The following is a 21,442-nucleotide window of genomic DNA, read 5'->3' on the forward strand; positions in this document are numbered from 1 at the left end:
TTTTGGAAATATGTTAAAACAAAACAGAAACAGTAACTCCAAAAGATAACTGCATCCCTATCATAGTAGCGTTATTCACAATAGCCAAAACGTGGGAAAAATCTAAGTGTCTACCAATGAATAGATGAAGTTGTAAGATTATATACATATATCCAGAAGGTATCCAGCCATGTAATATTAAAACAGAGACATTTATTGAAAAGATAAGATACAAGAAACATTGTACATAGGACCATGACACCTCAATCCCCTTCAAAGTAGGCACCTTGGACTTTACACAGTTCTCTGAATCTCTTCCCTTTCAAAGGTGATTTTAATTTGAGGAAAAGCCAAGAAGTCACAGGGCACCAATCTGGGCTATAGGAGGGCTGAGCCACCCTCAGATGTTTCTGAGGACTTGATGTTTCGCCTAAAAACTGTGCATGAGACATGATGCATGAGGTGATGAAGCTGCCAATCACCAGCTACCCACAGCTGTACATTGTTGTGATGAAGCTGCCAATCACCAGTTACCCACAGCTGTGTCCTTCTGACCATCTGAATAGTTTCCACAGAGAAATGTTCCAGCTTAATGCAAAATTTGATGCAGATACATTGCTCTATTCTCTCAGTCATATTGAATACAATGGCCACACCATACACATGCTCACTCAGCAGCATCTACCGCCCCCACTAATTAGTACAGTGAAGTCATCATTGTCCACACACACACATTCCAGTCCACTCTCCTTGTCACTCAAACTGTTCCCATTACATTAACCAGGACTGGACTTTTTCTGGACAGTATATAGATGTATGTGTATATATGTATACATATGTGCATATACATATATACCATATATGTGTGTATATATGAGATACATATATTTATATATTTATATAAAATTCAGCCATAAAAATGAGGAAATTCTACCACTTGTGACAACATGGATTGACTTTGAAAGCATTAGTTAGGTAAAATGAATCAGACAGAGAATGACAACCATATGATCTCATATGTAGAAACTAAAATAAAAGCTCATGTAAAAAGAGATCAGACAGGTTGCTAGACATAGAGGGTAGCAGGAGGTGGTAATTGAAGGCAGGTGGTCAAAAGGTACAGCTTCCAGTTACGAGGTAACTAAGTACTAGGGCTATAATGTACAAGATGATGAATATAGCTAACCTATGTAGCTGTATACTACATAAGAGAGTTGTTCAGAGTAAATCCTGTAAGTTCTCATCACAAGGAGAAAATATTTTTCCTTTTTTTATTATATGAGAAGATGGATGTTAGCTAAACCTAATGTGTTAATCATTTCACAATATATGTAAATCAGATCATCATGCGATATGCCTTAAATGTACACAATGATGTATGTCAATTATTTCCCAATAAAACTGAGAAAAAAAATCCTGTTGTGAATAAGTGAATCTGACAGTGTTAATACATAGGTCATTTATTATCAAAGGAGAAATGTTGTCCAAAGTAAGCAATTGTTTGTAATACTGTATGAAAATAGTTTAATATACAGATATACTGTTAAAATTAAATATACACATACTATTAATTAAAGGCAAACATATATTATTCTCTTAAAAGTACACTTCCCAAATTGAAAGCTCCATTTAGACATGTTTTATTACATGTAAATGACAGAAGAACTCAGTACTATGGTTTAGCATCCTTAGAACAGATGACTTCCTATTTTGTGAAAGTATTTTTTATTTTCATTTTAAAGCATTTGCTATGCCATTTACTACAGGCACTGTGCAATACATTCATATTAATTACATGTCTTGATACCTCTCTTAACATCTTGTACTCCTTTATGTTGCTGCTTTAAGTAAGATAAATGACGTGTTTGCATGGGCATTATCCATAGCTCACTGTTAACTCTGAAACATTTTAGCACAGATGACAACAATTTCCACACTTACTGCAGTATACTGATACATTGGAGGCCATAAAATATTTTAGTAATAAAGCAATGTTAATTTTAAGTCTTGTAACCTTTATATACATCACAGATTTTAATTTCTTTTGAAATTTAACAGGTCTAAATATTAATATTGCAGCTAATACCTTACATCTTACAAAAATCAGCATAAAATTAACACCAGCTGATCTATGTCCACGTACATATGAAATAGTTCATTGACTGCAGCATTCAGTTTCCATCGTTTAAGTCCATCTTCAAGTACCACAGTAGTATTTCCTCAACTGCCCTAACCCATTCTTACCAGGACAAATTCAATAATTTCTAGAAGGCATTCTTCTCCAAAAAATTGCATGAGCAGATCAGTTCTTGAAGGACACAACTAAAGTTCACACCGTTTTTATATTGTCACACTGTACTTTTCAATGTTCTTTAGTGCCTCTCAAAATTTATTCCAACAAGTTTTTATTCTTTCTAGTAGTATCTTTAGGAAACACATTTCTCCTGTCTTTTCTGTTCCCTTAAAGATTTTTTCTCTCCTACAGAAATACATAAAAAAGTTTTAAGTCACATTTTTATAAATATACACATTTCCAACTATGCATTTCTTTAATTCTCATCATGTAGGTTCTACTGAAAATTTAGTGTCATGGAAAAGGAGAATCTGCATGATATATTTTTAAAGATTTTATTTATTTATTTTTAGAGAGGGAAGGGAGGGAGATAGAGAGAGAGAGAAACATCAATGGTGCGGTTGCTGGGGGCCGTGGCCTGCAACCCAGGCACGTGCCCTGGCTGGGAATCAAACCTGTGACACTTTGGTTCGCAGCCTGCGCTCTATCCACTGAGCTACGCCAGGCCAGGGCGATATTTTTAAGCTATGATTGCTAACTGTAGTTGTGGTTGTTGTGGTTTAAGATCTAGAATTCATTAAAGAGCTGCGTTGGGTGGCTGCAACAGTGAGACAAGAATGTTGTTTCAACTTTGTGACAACAATATTTGTAAATTACTTTAAAAAGTTTTGTAATATGAACAAATGTATTTTTTGTGGAAGGAATAGTTAACACTGAAAATATGCAGAGTATTTTGACAAAGATGACTAATTAGGATCTACCTGATGGAGCTTGTGCCCTGAGGTCCACCCAACAGTCTGGTCTGCACTACAGTATGGAGGACACCTGCTCATTTCCTGATGAAAATCTTAAAAACTGTTACCTGTACAACCTACAGAAAATGCAGCAAGAGATATCTCACATGGAAGAGACTACAGGGGAGTAGTATTGCGTATACTTGGTTATACTCCTAAAAGCCCCTGAGAAGTGGAATTAGTACATCCAATAACTGGGTGTTTTTGAGTTGGCATTGTGCTCAGTGCTTCATATACATAATTTCATTTTATCTACTTCTCTAAGGTGTTGCTGATTTCGCCTCTTTTCATAGATGAGAAAACTGAGCTGCAGAGAGGGTACATAAGCTGCCATGGTCCATATGTCAAGTATGATGACTGGGTCTTGAGCTCAGCTATTCTATTTAAGTCACAGGTTCAGATCTCTTTTAGGTATTTATTCGTAACGGATTAACTTTGGCCTTTAAATAATCCATTTGAAAGATTAGACAACCAGATATCAAAGGTAAATATGAAGAAGAATCTATAGACTTCTTAATGAGGGTCCCAGGACAATATTTTAAAAGAATAAATTGAGGTTTATGTGACTTAACAGATTTGAAATACATAGATGTGAAAATTTCATGACTTTTTCCTCAGAGACCAAGATTGAACATTTATTAAAAAGACAAAAACAGAGAACCATGATTTTATTTCTGTAATCCTGAGAAGACAGATAGTAACTCCCTTTTTTATCCTTCCAAATTTTATTTCTATTTTTATTCTCATGCCCTTTATTTCTTTCTTTTTATTAAATTTATTGGTGTGACATTGATTAATAGGGTTATATAGGTTTCAAGTGTACATTTATTTCTATGACACATGATCTGCATATTGCACTGTGTGCCCACCACCCAAATGTCTTAGAAGCCATTGTTGTATTATATTGCTCGTGTATTCAATTCAAGTCTGCCACTTTAGGTGGAATTCCTAGGTTCCTGAGTCCCAGGGTGAGCAAGCTCATTCTGCTTCTCTAAGAGGAGTAAGGAATTTTCATGTTCCCATGTATCTATTGGTCAAATGACGATAATAAAAATGAAAATATAAAAGAAAAACCTATCAGTCTTATGAACCAGGGGTGTTTATATCTATATGTCCTTTCCTAGTTGATATTTATAGCATTAATGTTTAATCATATTAATTATGAGTTTTTCATTCATATTTTTATGTTGCTATATAATACACAATACTTTACTAGTATAAATATTTAATATAAATTATGACATATAGAGTATTCACATATATATGTTGTATACTCTATACTGATAAAATAGGTATAAAGTGGATTATTCATTTTTAATTTGTATTTCTTTATTAACAAACAAGGATGGCTCCTTTCTTCACATGCTTATTTTCTGGTTTACATTTTCTTATATAGTTTGCTCATGTCTTTTGCCTATTAAGTAGTCATGTCTCAATTTGTTGCTTTTAAAAAATCAATGCTTTGATATTTCCCCTAGCTGCTTCTATTTTAAAATAGTGGGGTTTTTTTAAGAAAAAGCTTAAAGGACTCCAATTTCTAAGAAGTAACTTCTTACTCCTTTATTAACATTATAATGAATACTTTCAACACCAACCATAAAAAGGAAAATTCAAAGAGAAAATGAAGAAATTAAGGTAAGTAAAAAGCTAATGAAGAAAGGAAATTATACAATTATTCTCACCAAATTTTTAGTGGGCTGAGCTTCACCCAAGGAAGGTTGTTTTTTTTCTTTATCCTTAAAACAAAATGACATTTACAACATTTAATATTAATTTTTATCTCTTTTCCATTAATGTAATTGCTAATTTTCATGTATTACTCTCAACTCATTTAATCTTTTGAGGATCTACTTAAATTATTTATTGTTAGTATGGCAGAATACTAATTTCATTTAGAAATAGAATACAAGCATACCTCATTTTATTTTGTTTAATTTTATTGTGCTTCACAAATTGCTTTATTTTACAAATTGAAGATTTGTGGTGACCCTGCACTGAGCAAGTCTATTGGTGCCATTTTTCCAACATTAGTCAGCTTTGTGTCTCTGTGTCACAATTTGGTAATTCTCTCAATATTTAAACTTTGCCATTATTATTATATCTGTTACAATGATCTGTGATGAGTGATCTTTCATGTTATTATTGCAATTGTTTTGGGGTGCTGCAAACTGCACCCATATAAGATGGTGAACTTAACTGACACATGTGTGTATGTTCTCACTGCTCCAGACCAGCGATTCCTCTGTCTCACTCCCTTTCCTTGGGCCTCCTGATTTCCAGTGACACAATAATACTGATTTAGGCCATAATCCAACAGTGGCCTCTGAGTGTTCAAGTGAAAGGAGGATTTGCACTTCTCTCACTCTAGGTTAAAAGACACAAAGGAGTAAGCTTAGTGAGGAAGGCGTGTTGAAAGCCAAGATGGACTGAAAGCCAGGCCTCGTGCACCAAAGTTAACCATATTGTGAAAGCAAAGGAAACATCCTTAAAGGAAATTAAAAATGCTACTCCAGGGAACATACGAATGATAAGAAAGCAAACAGCCTTATTGCTGATATGAAGAAAGTTTTTGTGGCTTGAATAGAAGGTCAAATAAGCCACAAATTTCCTTAAGCTAATGCCTAATCATGAGCAAGGCCTTAACTCTTCAATTCAATGAAGTCTGAGAGAAGTGAGGAGGCAGCAGAAGGGAAAGTTGAAGCTAGGAGAGTTTCGTTCATAAGGTTTAAAGAAAGAAGTCCCTCTCCTTAACACAGAAGTACAAGTGAAGCAGCAAGTGCTGAGGTAGAAGCTGTAACAAGTTATCCAGAACTAGCTCAGATAATGAAGGTACCTACACTGAAAAACAGATTTTCGATGTAGATACAACAGACTTATATTGGAAATACCATCTACAACTTTCATCGCTAGACAGGAGAAGTCAATGCCTGGTTTCAGAGCTTCAAAGGACAGGCTGACTTTCTATTAGGGGCTAATGCATCTGGTAACTTTAAGTTGAAGCCAGTACTCAATTTCCATTCTGAAAACCCTAGGTCCCTTAAGAATTATGCTAAATCTCTTTGCCTGTCTCTATAAATGGACAAAAAAGCCTGGATCATAGCACATCTGTTACAACATGGTTTGCCAAATATATAAGGCCCATTGTTAAGACTTACTGCTCAGAAAAAAAAAAGATTCCTTTTGAAATATTACTGCTCTTTGACAATGTACCTGTCACTCAAGAGCTCTGATGGAGGTGGACAACAAGATTAATTTGTTTTCATACCTGTTAACACAACTTGCACTCTGCAGTCCATAGAACAAGGAGTAATTTCAATTTGCAAGTCTTATTTTTTAAAGAAATACATGTCAAAAGGCTATAGGTTCATAGATAGTGATTCCTCTGATGGATCTAGGCAAAATAAATTGAAAACCTGAAGGAGATTCACCATTCCAGAGGCCAGTAAGAACATTTGTTATTCATGGGAACAGGTCAAAATATCAACATTAATAAAAGTTTGGAAGTGGTCGATTCCAACCCTCATGGATGCCTTTGAAGGGTTCAAGATTTCAGTGGACAAATTAACTGCAGATGTGGTAGAAATGGCGACAGAACTGGAATCTAAAGGAGATCCTGAAGTTGTGACTGAGGTGCTGCAATCTTACAATAAAATTTTAATGGGTGAGGGGTTGCTTCCTGTAGATAAGTAGTAATGAAATCTACCCTGGGGGAGATGCTGAAATGTCACAAAGGATTTATAATATTACATAAACTCAGTTAATAAAGCCAAGATTGATCCAATTTTGAAAAGTTTACTGTGGGTAAATGCTATCAAACAATATTACATGCAACAGAGGAATCATTCATAAAAGGAAGAGTCAGTCAATGTAGCAGACATCATTGCCTTATCTTAAGAAATTGCCATGGCCCGCCACAGCCTCCCCAGCCTTCAGTAACCACCCTTGTTCAGTCAGGAGTCATCAACATCAAGATAGGACCCCCCACCAGCAAAATATTATGATGATTCACTGAAGGCTCAGATGATAATTAACATTTTTAACAATAAAGTATTTTAAAATTAAGGGATGTATATTTTTTAGGCATAATGCCATTGCACACTTAATAGTCTACTATAAGTATAGTATACTGTAATAGTATACTGTAACGGAACTTTCATATACACTAGAAAAAATAAAAATAATTGTGTGACTCGCTTTATTGTGGCAGTCTGGAACCAAACCCCCACTGTGTCTGAGGTCTGCCTACATGAAAAAAAGGAAAAAGCAAGAGAAGTTGTTAGTCTTCTTGTAACAGGGTGCAGCCAAGAGGGTAGCCTCAAATAGGGATCTGTAATAAGATCCAGAAGAGCCTGGAGAGAATTGGCTCCACACCACAGGGCCACACCTGCCCGGAATCTGGCAGCTGTAGCCAATTGTGAGAGGAGCCGGAAATGGGGCTTCAGAGGAAGATTGGCACCAGGATTTAAACCGAGACGCAGCAGCCATTGGGGGGGAGGGGTATGCGCAGCCCTGCAAGAGAGAACCTCACAGCTTTGGCAGAGTGAAGACTCCCTTGGCCCTGAGAGGAGAAGGAGAAGCACGCGGACTTGACGGAGTGTAGACTCCTGCAGCCCTGAGAAGAGAACCACGCGGCAGCCCTGAGGAGAGAACCATGCGGCCTGGCAGAGTGGGGCCCCCACAGCTTTAGAAGGGGGAACCACCACCTGGTTTTAGCAGAGATCCCAGTGACTCAGCCGAGGGTGCCGGGGGGCACCCAGGGAGGTCTCCCAGTCGAGAGGGAGTACTAACTGGGAAGAACCAGAGGATTGCCTAAGCCGTGGACTTCTATTTCCTTTCCTGAGATACGGTACTCTGGACTGGGCAAAGGGGGAAGGAAGGAAAGACTGTGTGTTTGTGGGTGTTTTAAGGGACTTTGGGATTTTGGTGAAGACATTAGGTCACTACTTTAAGTTTGTATATAGCATTAAATAACGTTTCCTTTCCTTTTCACAAATCTCTGGCATTGAGAGACGTCTTTCCTCTGGCGGCGGACATAACGGACCCGGGGCTTCTTTCAATAATAGTATATCATCCCAGGCCCCCCTTGTTGTGTTCTGTAACATTCTGAATACCCTGGATCCACAAGTTTACAACTATGCCCAGCTCTGTGTTAATGGCTGTGAGGTATGAGAAACTAATATAGAAGGGTACAGTAACAGAGACAAAACTAGAATTTTAATCAACATGACAACAAAGTAATCATTAAAATTGTTAAATCCTAACCATAAATATTATTATGCTTTACCCATCAGAAGCAAAATGAAATAAACAATAGGAAGTGCTTATAACAGGCCTGACTCACAAAGAAATTCAATGTAGCTGACTATCTTTACTATCTCACCTTATTATTTTAAGAAAAATGGACTGTATTAGGTTAGTTTTGTAACATAATTTTATTTGCTTTCAAGAATAAATTATTTAGGTTTTCATTCTTGATATGATTTTGGAACACGGTGATCCATCCAAAGCTAAACACATGAGATAAGGAACTGGAAGTATATAATATACCCATAACCCTTACCCCTCCCTTGGTCAAGAGGTGATATTATTAGTTTGTTCTGCAGTTTTTCAGTTAAGCCCTGACATGAGGCTATACTCAACTCAGTGTTTCCAACAGTCACTACCAACCAATTGGATGTGTAAGCAACATAGAATCTATTGGCCATTGCTGCATTAAAGAGTAGTTTGAAATCATTATGAGTAAGGATTAAGAGCTGGTAAGCTAGACTATGAAGACTTCATGAATCTTGAGCTTGGCTTTGACAAATATGGAGATCAGGACAGATCAGATTTATAGAAAGCATAGAAATAACACATAAGGGACTAACATAATGGGAACAAAATGGGAAATAACCTTGGCAAATCCAGGACACCAAAAGGAGACTGACCATTGTCGTGTACAGAATGCATGGTAAATGAATGTTTCAACCTACATTATCTTAATCATTAGTGACAGTAAGGCTCAAAAACAGTCTCACCATTTTACCCTCTGTGAGCAACCTTTAGCATTAAAAAATAATATACAATCCTTTTTCCATCATAATTTTTTAAACATTTCTAAAAAGCAATCATAAGAAATCTTTTGGTTTTGTGTGGCAGCTGGTAAAATTCCTGAAGATGGTGGGTAATAGTAATAATAAAACATTTATTGAAATCTTCAACACTAAGCACTTTGCATGAAGTAATAAGCACTTTTGCTATTTAAGCCTTTAATATCCTATAATGTAGAAACTATATTCTTCCATTTTATAGATGAAGAAGCTGTTGTCTAGTCTCAAGATAATGTCTTCCAAATTTTGTTTACTTGCTTAACAACCACTATCAGGAAAGTGGGGAAAAAATAGCCATGTACTTATCAAAATTATTAAAACAAAGAAAGAGGAAATTGCTGGGTATATATATATATATGTGTGTGTGTGTGTGTGTGTATGTGTATATATATACATAAATACATATGTATATATATATATATACATAGTATTAGCATAGAAAGATATTTGTTAATACATTTATTACCAATTCTATTGACTATGTTTTTATAAATTTATACATTCAGGATTAAAATTATTAATAAGTTTTAAAGATAAAAATTTACCTTTCCCCACCTAACTCATCCCACTAGCCTCCTTGAAAGTTATCATGGCATTGAAGCATGCATTTTATTCCCCTTTTAAAATCTACTGATTTGCTCTAGCCAAGAGATAAATAGGTACTTTCCAAGTTGAGATTGTTCTCTTCCAGAGTTGAGTAAATGTATATCAACTTTGTCATAATAAGCACTTAGAATTCTATGATAATGGATCACCAGAGAACAATAATATCCTACCATGGGAATAGTTTGTATTTTTGTTCAAAGTAAACAGTCCTCAGCTTACCTTCCTGGTGCAGTTCAACAGTTTTAATGTGCCCTGTGAAACTACTGATAAGTGGTGCTTGAAATCCTCATGGATATTCATTTTAACAAATTGCTTCAACTTGCGAGCAGCAGTTTTTAAAAACGTAGCTTCCTATTACAGAAAAAAACCAGAAGGGCTGTGATTCAAATAAAATATTAAGAAATGATAAGCATTCTTAAAATCCTAAAGCCAGAACCCTATTTCTAAATAATGCCCTACCTCCACCCAGATTTCTATTCCAGTTAATCACATGACTGACAAGTAACTAGACTGAAACTGCTGAGCTCCTAGGTGACAGCCTGAAGAGCCTAGAACTTGGTTTAATGATTAGCTGGCTTTTTAAACTCTCTTTCCGTGTTATATATGTGTGATCTTATCACTTGTGGGTGAACACATAACAAATTTAATTTTAAACAATGAAAAGGGAGGTCCTCTGGAAGTGACAACAGTGAAAGGTATGTGTGGCTTTTCTTACTGTTATGCTTTCACCTTTTAGCTATGGATGAATAGCTGGTAACAGGAAAATAAAGGGTCATATTAATCTAAACAAGTTTTTCAGGCATTTAATTTAATTATGGAAATTTTAAAAAATAACATAGATATAAACTATTAGATGCCATGAGGTTAACTCAGCTATTATGAGTCTTTTAAAAAAAACTATTTAGTACTACATTGGCTTTTGTTGAAAGAAATCATACCAATTTTTGTTAAAAGCTTTGTAGATTGTATTATTATACCAAGTACAAGTGGTAGTGATGTGAAGATTAGAAAATAATGAAAAAATTTTCTAAATGCCTACAACTAAATTATGCCCATGACTTATATTCATGTGTGTAATCACTCTAACAAGCTTTTTACTACATGAAGATTTCATATAAAACAGATGTGTGTCATCGAATTCAGCAATTCTTCTAGCATTTTATAAGTAAACATGAAATGATTAAATAAATAAATATAAGATCAGCACAGAAGACTACAGTATAACTTAATAGATCAGTAGGAATTGTCTGGTTAGAACCAAAGGAATCTGTTATTAATATAGTTAATATAATTATCTAACGGGTAGAAAAATATATCAGCTTCTATGAAGTCAAATTTGAATGAGATATAAACTACAAATAATCGTCATTACCTTATCATCATCACATGAATGCCTTTTTAAAAAGTTAGGTTCATTATTCAGGCAATTACTAGCATTTTCTCTTATATGTTCCTGTAATAAATAATATAAAATTAAATGATTAAACTGGGGACTTTTCTAATAAGAAATAATTATAAATAACAATGAACTTGGTAGTTATATGTACATTTTAAGGAAAATAACTTTAGCTTGGCTTAGTTGACAAGGCATGTAGAATGGTTTTCTAAAGTTAAAGAATAAACAAGTATATACACAGAGCCTCACAGACTTAGAGCTCTCTCTGGACTCCACATTTAATCCCAGAAATCATTGAAAGAATCTGGCTCATTTGGGAAAATAAAAGTACCTATTTTAGAAGTTATACTATATACAGAAAATACTATAAATTTTGAGGTCTTGGAGTTGAGATGTACTTGCAGTTATTTGGTCCAATTTTTCTGTCACTATCAAATGGTAAAAAAGGGCACTTTACATTAGAATGAAGGGAAATCCTCTTGAGAGTGAGCATAAAGTAGAAAGTCATTCTGTAGCATTTTTAACAATTCAACTTGTCTAGAATGTTTGAGGTAGAAATTTGCTAAGAAACAATGGAATAGAAGGTGTACATATTGTAAAGCAGGAATGGGGAAGCAAACTGGTACATTCTCATACTTCGTTTCTAAGGAATGTAGTATTTGAAGAGGGGGGGGCTGCCTGAATCAAAAACTTTAGTGGACATATTAGGAAGAATTTCCTAAGGATTCAGATTCTCTGATGCACAAGGTTGGACTAGGTCTGCCTGGCAAACTGGCAAGTCTATGCAGTCAGAGCTTTCAGAGCTTCAAGCAGTCTTAGTATGCTGTCACCAAAAAATAGGGTAAGAGGTAGAGTAATGAGGACATAATCATGGGCTTTTAATCTTCCTTCATCTGACTCTCAGGAAATGCATTACACTTATCACATGTGAAAAGCATAGATGGTTTCTGGGTTCATCCTAGCCTAAATGAATAGACTATGCGTTTTTCTTGCAGGAATTAGTGTTTGAACACATAATCATTCACTTAACTTTCACCACTTACTGTAGGCCAATGTGCAAGATCCTCTACCAAATCTTATATGAAAACAAAGATAAGAAAACACTGTCCCACTTTCTTGTGCCTTTTGATATGAAGGGTGGATGCTATATGTATTAGACATTTTTATATCACTTTTTACTTTTGGAAAAGTGTATTTTTAAAAACAGATTTGTTAATGGAAACCACCCCAGCCATACTGCAAATGTCTCTAGTGCAAACACATATATTCTTTTTTAAAAAAAGGTTTTATTTATTTATTTTAGAGAGCTAGGAAGGGAGGGAGAAAGAGGAGAGAAACATCAATGTGTGGTTGTCTCTTGTATAACCCCTACTGGTGACCTGGCCCACAGCCCAGGCATGTGCCCTGACTGGGAATTGACCCATGACCCTTTAGTTCGCAGGCCTGTGCTCAATCCACTGAGCTACACCAGCCAGGGCAACACATATATTCTTTATAACTATCCCAAAGTTGCCCTTATACACATTCCTGAAAAGGCAGTGGAGAACTACTATTTGTCTATTATCTTCTTATTGACTTCCACTTAACCCCAAGCAGGAGAATATATCACACATATATTTCTCTTTGATAACACATATGTTCATTTTTTTTGCTATGCCATCCTTCTTAAAAAAATAGACAAATGTGCAGCAAATCTCTGATATCCTCCAATTTACCAAAAATATTGTATGAAAATGTCACAGAATTGGTACACGTTTCTTGGGGCATTTTAACAAACTGCATGACTCATGAATATTTGAAAAGCTATACTGGTTAAACCACTACTCCTGGTATTTAATAAAATTCATTTTAGGCAGATACAGAAAAGTAATGTTATACCAGCAGATTCATTTGTCAAGTGTTTGCTACAGTATACGAAGATAAGTGGTGGGGGGAAAATGGAGACAATTGTACTTGAACAACAACAACAAAAAAAGATGTTATTATTTACTTGAAAGATTGACTTCTATAGAAGTCATAATTAGAATTAACTAGTTGACTTTAGTACATTTTATGAATGAATTAAATATAAGTATACAACTGTTATATTTGGTTTCTGAAATTGTTTTCATTTGAGCCCTATAAGAAGGATGACATAGACTAAGATTTACAGAATCCTGGAGTTGGAAAGAAGCTGCTACAGGGTCTGGTGCAAACAATGCACCCTTTTTAAATTACAAAATCATAGGCATGTAATTCTTATGTGATGTAAAAACATAACAATATCACACTCAAGCACACCATATGACATTTTAGGTGAAATGTTCAAATTAAAACTATAAATTATTACACTGTATTATGACCCTACCAACCACACTCAAGCAGGCCTTACTTCTGCCGAACCCTGTATATCTATCTTTTGGTCTAACCAACAGTTAGAATTGCTTTCCCAATAATAGTTTCTTATAGGCATCTTAACATATTTGAAGATTTCTTCATATCTATTATGAATATGGAAAATCAGAAAAGCCGAGATCACTCTGACTCTGAACTGCAATAGTTTCCAGTATAAAATATTGCTTTATATCAGCTGTTCATAAAATACATGTCCTTTCACTTTTTAGTACATCTTTTCTCATTTTAACAATTTTATTATATCTTTGAATTTTTTCTATTGTAACAGTCTGTTCTTCAGAAATGCTAATTATGTATATAATGGATTATTTATTTCACTTTTCCTCTTATATATGTGTCTTGTATTGTGTGGGTGGGGGGAGGTTTCCATCATGCCTTCCATATGCCTGTTTTAATAGGGCACTCATTTCTGGTTTTTATTTATCACTATTACTCCTCACTCCCAAATCTAGATAACTCACTTTAATTTTTTCTATCTTTCATCTTATATAATACAATTTTAGCTCTTTGTAATTTGTTTTCTTAGTGTTAAGAAGAAAATTATTGGCATTTTCTACTGCTTTCATGGATAATTAATCTGTGGTCCGAATTCTTTATTTTCCTTATGTATTCATTTGAATATTTGTGTGTTCATTCATTTGTTCATTTATTTTGCTAGTATCAGTATGTAGTGTTTCTTTCTTGATTTTATGGTTATTTTGAAGGGATAATAGAATAGATTACTGTTCAGCCACATGAACATATTTAGAAGTTCTCTTAATTGGTCTCCATTTAACCAACTTACTAAGGTTGATCAATTCTCACTATTCCTTCTGTAAAAATATATTGACTAATTGCCATAGCACATTGAACATGCTCAACTATATAGTCCAGTATCTTTTTTTGTATATTTTATTGATTATGCTATTACAGTTGTCCTGTTTTTTCCCCTTTCTCCCCCTCTGCCTTGAACCAGCCTCTCTCTAGCACTCCCCTTACCCCTTGTATGTCCACAGGTTGTATGTATAAGTTCTTTGGCCTCTCCATTTCCTATACTATTCTTAACCATCCCCCCCCATCTGTTTTGTACCTACCAATTATGCTTCTTATTTCCTGTACATTTCCACCCATTCTCCCTCCTCCCCCTCCCTGCTGATAACCCTCCATGTGATCTCCATTTCTGTGATTCTGTTCCTGTTCTAGAGGTTTGCTTAGATTGTTTTTGTTTTGGGGGGGCTCAGTTGTTCATAGTTGTGAGTTTGTTGTTATTTTACTGTTCACAGTTTTGATATTCTTTTTTCTTAGATAAGTCCCTTTAATATTTCACATAAGGGCTTGGGTGATGATGAACTCCTTTAACTTGACCTTATCTGGGAAACACTTTATCTGCCCTTCTATTCCAAATGATAACTTTGCTGGATAGAGTAATCTAGGGTATATAGGTCCTTGCTTTTCATGACTTTGAAAACTTCTTTCCAGCCTATTCTTGCCTGTAAGGTTTCTTTTGAGAAATCAATAAATTAGGAAGTTGATAGTCTTATGGGAACTCCTTTGTAGGTAACTGTCTCCTTTTCTCTTTCTGCTTTTAAGATTCTCTCATTTAATCTTGGTAATTTATGTGTCTAGGTATGTTTCTCTTTGGATATGACTTCTTTGGGACTCTCTGAGCTTCCTGGACTTTCATGTCTAGTTCATTTGCCAGATTGGGAAAGTTTTCTTTCATTATTTTTTCAAATAAGTTTTCAATTCCTTGCTTTTCCTCTTCTTCTGGCACCCCTATGATTTGGATATTGGGACATTTAAATTTGTCCCAGAGGATCCTAAGCCTCTCCTCATTTTTTTGAATTCTTATTTCTTCCTTCTATTCTGGTTGAATGTTTATTTCTTCCTTGTATTCCAAACCTTTGATGTGAGTCCTGGCTTCCTTCCTTTCACTTCCTTCCTTTCCTATATATTTTTCTTTATTTCACTTTTATAGCCTTCACTTCATTCTCTATTTTTGACTGAATTCAATAATTTCTGTGAGCATCCTGATTACCAGTGTTTTGAACTCTGCATCATATAGGTTGGTTATCTCCTCATTGCTAAATTATTTTTCTGGAGTTTTGGTCTGTTTCTAATATACTCATATATCTTCATGCTCATGATTTGAGTTGCATATTTACTAAGTCAATTCCATTACACTAAGTTATACTTATTTATATAAACCTAAGAACTATTAATATGAGGATAGAGTTGTTTGGGGGACTTCTGGTTTCCAGTTTGACAGTCAAGGAGCTTACGAGTCACCATTTCATCACACTGAAGAATCATGAACTCTTCTTATACCCATCAGAGGAGTGCAGTCACAGGGAAAACTGTTACCCAAAATATTGGAGAGACAGGAGGTGGATATGATAATCACAATTTACAGGAGCCGGAACCTCTGTGGGAAACAGTGCTGTGGTAGGGAGACCCCAAATGTAATTGATGAATTGTTGGAGGCTCCGAGTAGACAAGTCTGAGAATTAAAACTCTAACAAAACCCTATCATTGTGGGTAGGAAGCACACTTCTCCAAATTTTACCTACTGGAATTCTATACATTTCTCACAGTGAATATCTGAAAAAAAAATCCCTTTGTGCTTCTGGCAGAGGGAGGGGAAAAGAACCATTCTGTATATGCTAGAGCCTTATGTTCTTCACAATGCCCATTCTCAGGAGAAACTATTTAACCAAAAACTAACCTACATCTGAAGTAAGGAAAATACCCATCTCAGCCCCTCTAGCCATTCTGTCTTACCTCAGGGTGGAAGGTACTGAGAAGCACCAGTCAATTTACAGCCCAGAGGCACCGACTCATCAAAGACTGGGACCTAATCACAGGACTATACACTGCTTCCTTTTCCCCCACACCCACTACTACATTACTACCACACATCTTTCTATCCAGTACATCCTGTCCACATTTCAACAAAAATTACAAGGCCTACTAAAGGCAAAAAAGCACAATCTGAAAGCACAGAGCATTTATCAGAGCCAGAGTTAGATATGGCAGAAATGTTGGAATCATCACACTGGGAATTTTTTAAATCTATGATTAATATGCTAAGGGCTTTAATAGGAAAAGTAGAAAACATGTAAGAAAAATAATGTAAGCAGAAAGGTGGGAATTCTAAGAAAGAATCATAAAGACATGCTACAGATTTTAAAAAGCTGTAATAGAATAATGGTCTCTTTATTACACTAGATATGGCTGAGGAATATTTGAACTTGAAGATATCACAGTGGAAACTTCCAAAACTGAAAAGCAAAAAGAAAAATATAGGGGGGGAAAAGGAGAATAGTTAAGAACTGCTGAACACCTACAGAATGTATAACATGTACAGGGGAGTATTAGGATGAAAAGGAAAAGAACACAAGCCATATTTAAAGCAATAGTGACAGAATTTTACCCAAATTAATGCCACACACCAAACCACAGAACAAGGAAGCTCATAGATCACCAAGTAGAGAAGTGCCCTAAATCCTATATCTAGGTATATCATATTCAAACTTTAGGAAATCAAAGATTAAGAAAAATTCATGAAAAAAAGCTATGGGGCAGGACCTTACTTACAGGGGAGGAATGAATTACATCCAACTGCTTCTCAGAACACACACAAGCAAGGAGAGAGAGAAGTGATATGTTTACAGTGTTGAGAGAGAACAACTACCAATCTAGACTTCTGTACCCTGATAAATTATCCTTTAAAAGCTTTCCTAAGATCAGGAACAAGGCAAGGATGTTCCTCCCATCATTGTTTTTCAACACCCCATTAGAAGTCCTGGCTGATTCAATGAAAAAAAAAATAGAAGGTACACAAATTAGAAAGTATGGGACAAAACTGTCTTTTTTTACTATATGATATAATCAACTATACATAAAATCCAAAAGAATCAAAAAATAAATTCAGAATTTCCTGGAACTAATAAAATGATTATAGCAAGTTTGCAGTACAGGTTAGTAGAAAAAAAATTGTTTTTCTATATACCAGCTATGAACAAGTGGGACTTTGAACTTAAACACACCATTTACAGTAGCACCCCCCAAAAATGAAATACATAGGTACAATCTAACAAAATATGTGTAATCTTTATGAGGAAAACTATAAAACTCTGATGAAAGATCAAAGAACTAAATAAATGGAGAGAGAGTACATGCTCATGAATAAGAATACTCAATGCTGTTAAGATGTTAGTTCTCCCAAATTGATTTAGAGATTTATCACAATCTCAATAAAAATCCCAGCAAGTTATTTTATGGATACCAACAAATTGATTTTAAAATTAGCATATGGAAAAGCAAAAGATCCAAATAGCCAAATCAATATTGAAAGAGAAGATCAGGTCAAAGGACTGACACTAACCCAACTCAAAACTTACTATAAAACTACAGTAATCAAGACTGTGATAATGGCAAAATAATAGATAAATACATAATAAAACAGAAAGCAAGCCCAGAAATAAACACACATAAAATAGTCAACTGATCTTGAACAAAGAAGCAAAAGCAATGCAATGGAGACAGTCCCTTCAACAAATGGTGCTGGAACAACTGGACATACATATGCAAAAATAAATAAATATAGTCACAGACCTTATACCTTTCACAAAAAATTACTTAAAATGTATCACAGTCCTAAATCTATAACATGAAACAAGGCTTCTAGAAGGTAATGTAGGAGAAACATAGATGACCTTGACTATGGTGGTAGCTTTTAAAAGAAAATCCCCAAAATGTGATAGCATGATTTATAAAGAAGTAATCGATAATTGGGATTTCATTAAAATCAAAACTTCAAAATAGATGCATATACACTTTTCCTCTGATTATAGTAATTAAAATAGCATTCTCCATACATATACATGCAGCTGGGATGTGTATGTGTGTAATATGCACTATAATATATATCTTATATATATATTATATATTTAGGAACTTATATATAGGAACAGCATCCATATCCATTCTATAATATATTATATTGTATATTACTTATATATTAAACACACACCCCTATATCTTTGAAAACAAAGTTTGCAAGTTAAACTCTTTTTTAGGACTTGCTTCCTAAGTTTGTTCACATAGGCAGGCAGGGAATCAACAGGTTAACATGCTGTCATTTAATTACTGAATCTGTGATGAACCTTGCAGCCACAAAGACTGATTTCTTAAAAATCTTAGGTGTTTTTAAAAGGTGACTTTACCCAGACAAGGCAGTATACCAAATCCTTAAATAATGTCATTTCGTTATAACATTGATGAGACACCTCAGGAACTGTGGAAGAAAAGGGGCCACACGTTAACCGGACAAGCTCAGGGTAGGTCTGCAAGGCAGCCTTCTAAACTCATAGACCTAAAGTAATCACAAAGGGTGGTCTGAAATGGAGAACAGGGAGTGTGTGAAGGGATTAAGCAAAAAGGAAAAAGACTCATGGACTTGGACAACAGTGTGGTGATTGCGGTGGTGGCTGGCATGGGGGCTGAGGGGTGAGGTGAAAGGGATGAGCTTTAAGGGGTTTAAAATGGTAATGAAATAAATACAACAACAACAAAAAAACCCCATTAACTAAAAGAAATTCATGGCAGGTAATCATGTCCTAGGTCAGTATTATTCCCTAACAATGGTCAAACTTTATCTTAACTAAACCCTTCTGTTGTCTTTTTGCATCTATGATCTGGATAGTCAAGGTAATTTCTCTTATCTCAAAACACTTGGGCACAAGCTGAGACCACAAATCCCCTAATCCTTTATTGTTATCATGTTTATTGTTGACTGTTAACTATCCTTTACCCACCCCTGTAAAAAAGTAGATGTCTATTTTATATTTATCCCTTCCCAGAGGTTTCCCTGCTTTGCTTTCTCCTGTCTCCCTAAATCTATCACCAATGGATTTCTTGTAACTGCTTTATGTCTCCTCTTTTGATTGTAATGTATAAAATAAGGTGTCAAATTAGCATTCTCTGGAACATTTCTCAATCCATTGAAATTTTGCTTTCCAGCAATTGTCAGTTTGACTCAAATAAACTCACAAAAATTCTCCACATGTTCAAATGTTTCTTATGTTGACATTGCTTAACTCTTGTTTATGTCAATTAGCATATAATAAAATCAGTTTCCTTATCAGTCATTTCTCTGCATTTGCAAGTACCTATCACTGATATTAGTGAGGACTTACTGTACCAAGACAGGAGTGTGTATCTGTGTGTATGTGTGTGTATACATATATGTACATAACTTCTTTTATATTAGTGCCTACATTTCTCTAAAATTGACTCCCATAATTGAAATTTTCTGAAGAAAAATATATATTTATTTCAAAAAATAATTCACACTTCCACCAGCAAATAAGAGGGTGTATTTTGTCACATCTTTTCCAGCACCAGATGTCATCAACCTTGAAATTTTTACCAATCCTGACATAAGACAATTATCCATTAAATTTTACTTTATTATCCATTTAAATTTTTACCAATCCTGACATAAGACAATTATTCCTTCAATTTTGCTTCATTATCCATTTAAATTGGCATTTCTATGACTCCTGGAAGAAAAGTATTTCATATTATTCTCAATTTACATTTCTTTCATATGAATAGCCTGTTCTTATCTACTCTCATAGGCTATTTGTCTCTTAATGATCAGTACATTTTACATTAGAACATTTAAAAAATTTTCTATGTTTTATTTCCAGGTGAATCTCTCATATAATGTAAGTTTTATACAGTTAGTCTTACTTAATTTCATATTTTAAAATAATTTGTATTTGTCGGATATTCATTATTTCTTAATTTTTTACTGATTTTTTAAAGAGAGAGGGAAGAGAGAAATAAAACCATTTAGAAAGAAAAAAGAAACACTTATGTGTTGTTCTACTTAATCATTCATTCATCGATTGAGTCTTGTATGTGCCCTGACCGAGGACTGACCCAAAACTTCGGTGTGTCAGGACGATGCTCTAATCAACTGAGATACCCAGCCATGACTCATTATTTCTGTATGCTCCTTTTAATTTGTTTTGTAATTTTGGCATATAAAGTTTAGTATATTAAAAAATTCTTTTAGAAGTGATTTTCAAAAAAAGTATAATTACATTCTCTCTCAATATAAATACTAAACATATCTAGTGGTCCTTTTGATATAAAAAGAGGGATATGGCCCTGGCTGGCATAGCTCAGTGGATTGAGCGCAGGCTGCAAACCAAAGCATCGCAGGTTCAATTCCCAGTCAGGGCACATGCCTGGGTTACAGGCCATGGCCCCCAGCAACTGCACATTAATGTTTCTCTCTCTCTCTTTCCCCCTCCCTTCCCTCTCTAAAAATAAAATTAAAAAAATAAAATCTTTAAAAAAAGAGGAATATGTCATCTTTTTTTACTTTCAGTCATCTGTAATGACATGCTTTGCATGTTATTAGTTTTTAGGTGAAATGTTGTTTTATTTGCCATAACTATCCAGATGTCACTAAATAGTCCACTATTTAATAACTCGTCTTTATTCACCATTTATTTATTAATATATTGTTCAACTGGACTAATCTTGCAGTCAAGTTTTCCTCATTGTTTTAGATAAGGAATTTGTATCCTTACTGAACTCTTTGTATATTTATTTTTCTTGCATATTCAATGAAATTTGCCCAGGTCTAGGATTTTGAATTCATGCTGTTGTTATCACAAATCTCAGTAGAAATTGGTCAACTGGAGGTAAAATTTGATGAAAAGTTGAAGGGTAGCCTGATTTCATTTTCCTCTATTGGAAATCCTTCCTTCCTATTCTTCTAGAAAGAAGTTGTTTGAAAAATTTCTCCTTGGTATATCCTAGTGTTTGTCCCTTGTTACTACTGTTGACTCACAATTAACAAACTATTTTTTCAAAACACAAAAATATATCT

At 34.7% G+C, this 21,442-nt stretch overlaps 1 protein-coding gene across 1 annotated transcript in view; it reads right to left on the reverse strand.

The window, feature by feature from the left end:
* Positions 1-1,489: 1,489 nt before the first annotated feature.
* IL7 (interleukin 7) overlaps positions 1,490-21,442 on the reverse strand; it is a 56,111-nt gene continuing 36,158 nt past the window's right edge. Inside the window, 6 exon segments of the mRNA XM_028518730.2 lie at positions 1,490-2,367; positions 2,370-2,458; positions 4,623-4,624; positions 4,749-4,802; positions 9,981-10,112; positions 11,134-11,214. Coding sequence (XP_028374531.2) covers positions 2,342-2,367; positions 2,370-2,458; positions 4,623-4,624; positions 4,749-4,802; positions 9,981-10,112; positions 11,134-11,214 — 384 coding nt within the window. The 3' untranslated portion in view covers positions 1,490-2,341.

This window comes from Phyllostomus discolor, chromosome 7, assembly GCF_004126475.2.
Source record: "Phyllostomus discolor isolate MPI-MPIP mPhyDis1 chromosome 7, mPhyDis1.pri.v3, whole genome shotgun sequence".
Classification (NCBI taxonomy): domain Eukaryota; kingdom Metazoa; phylum Chordata; class Mammalia; order Chiroptera; family Phyllostomidae; genus Phyllostomus; species Phyllostomus discolor.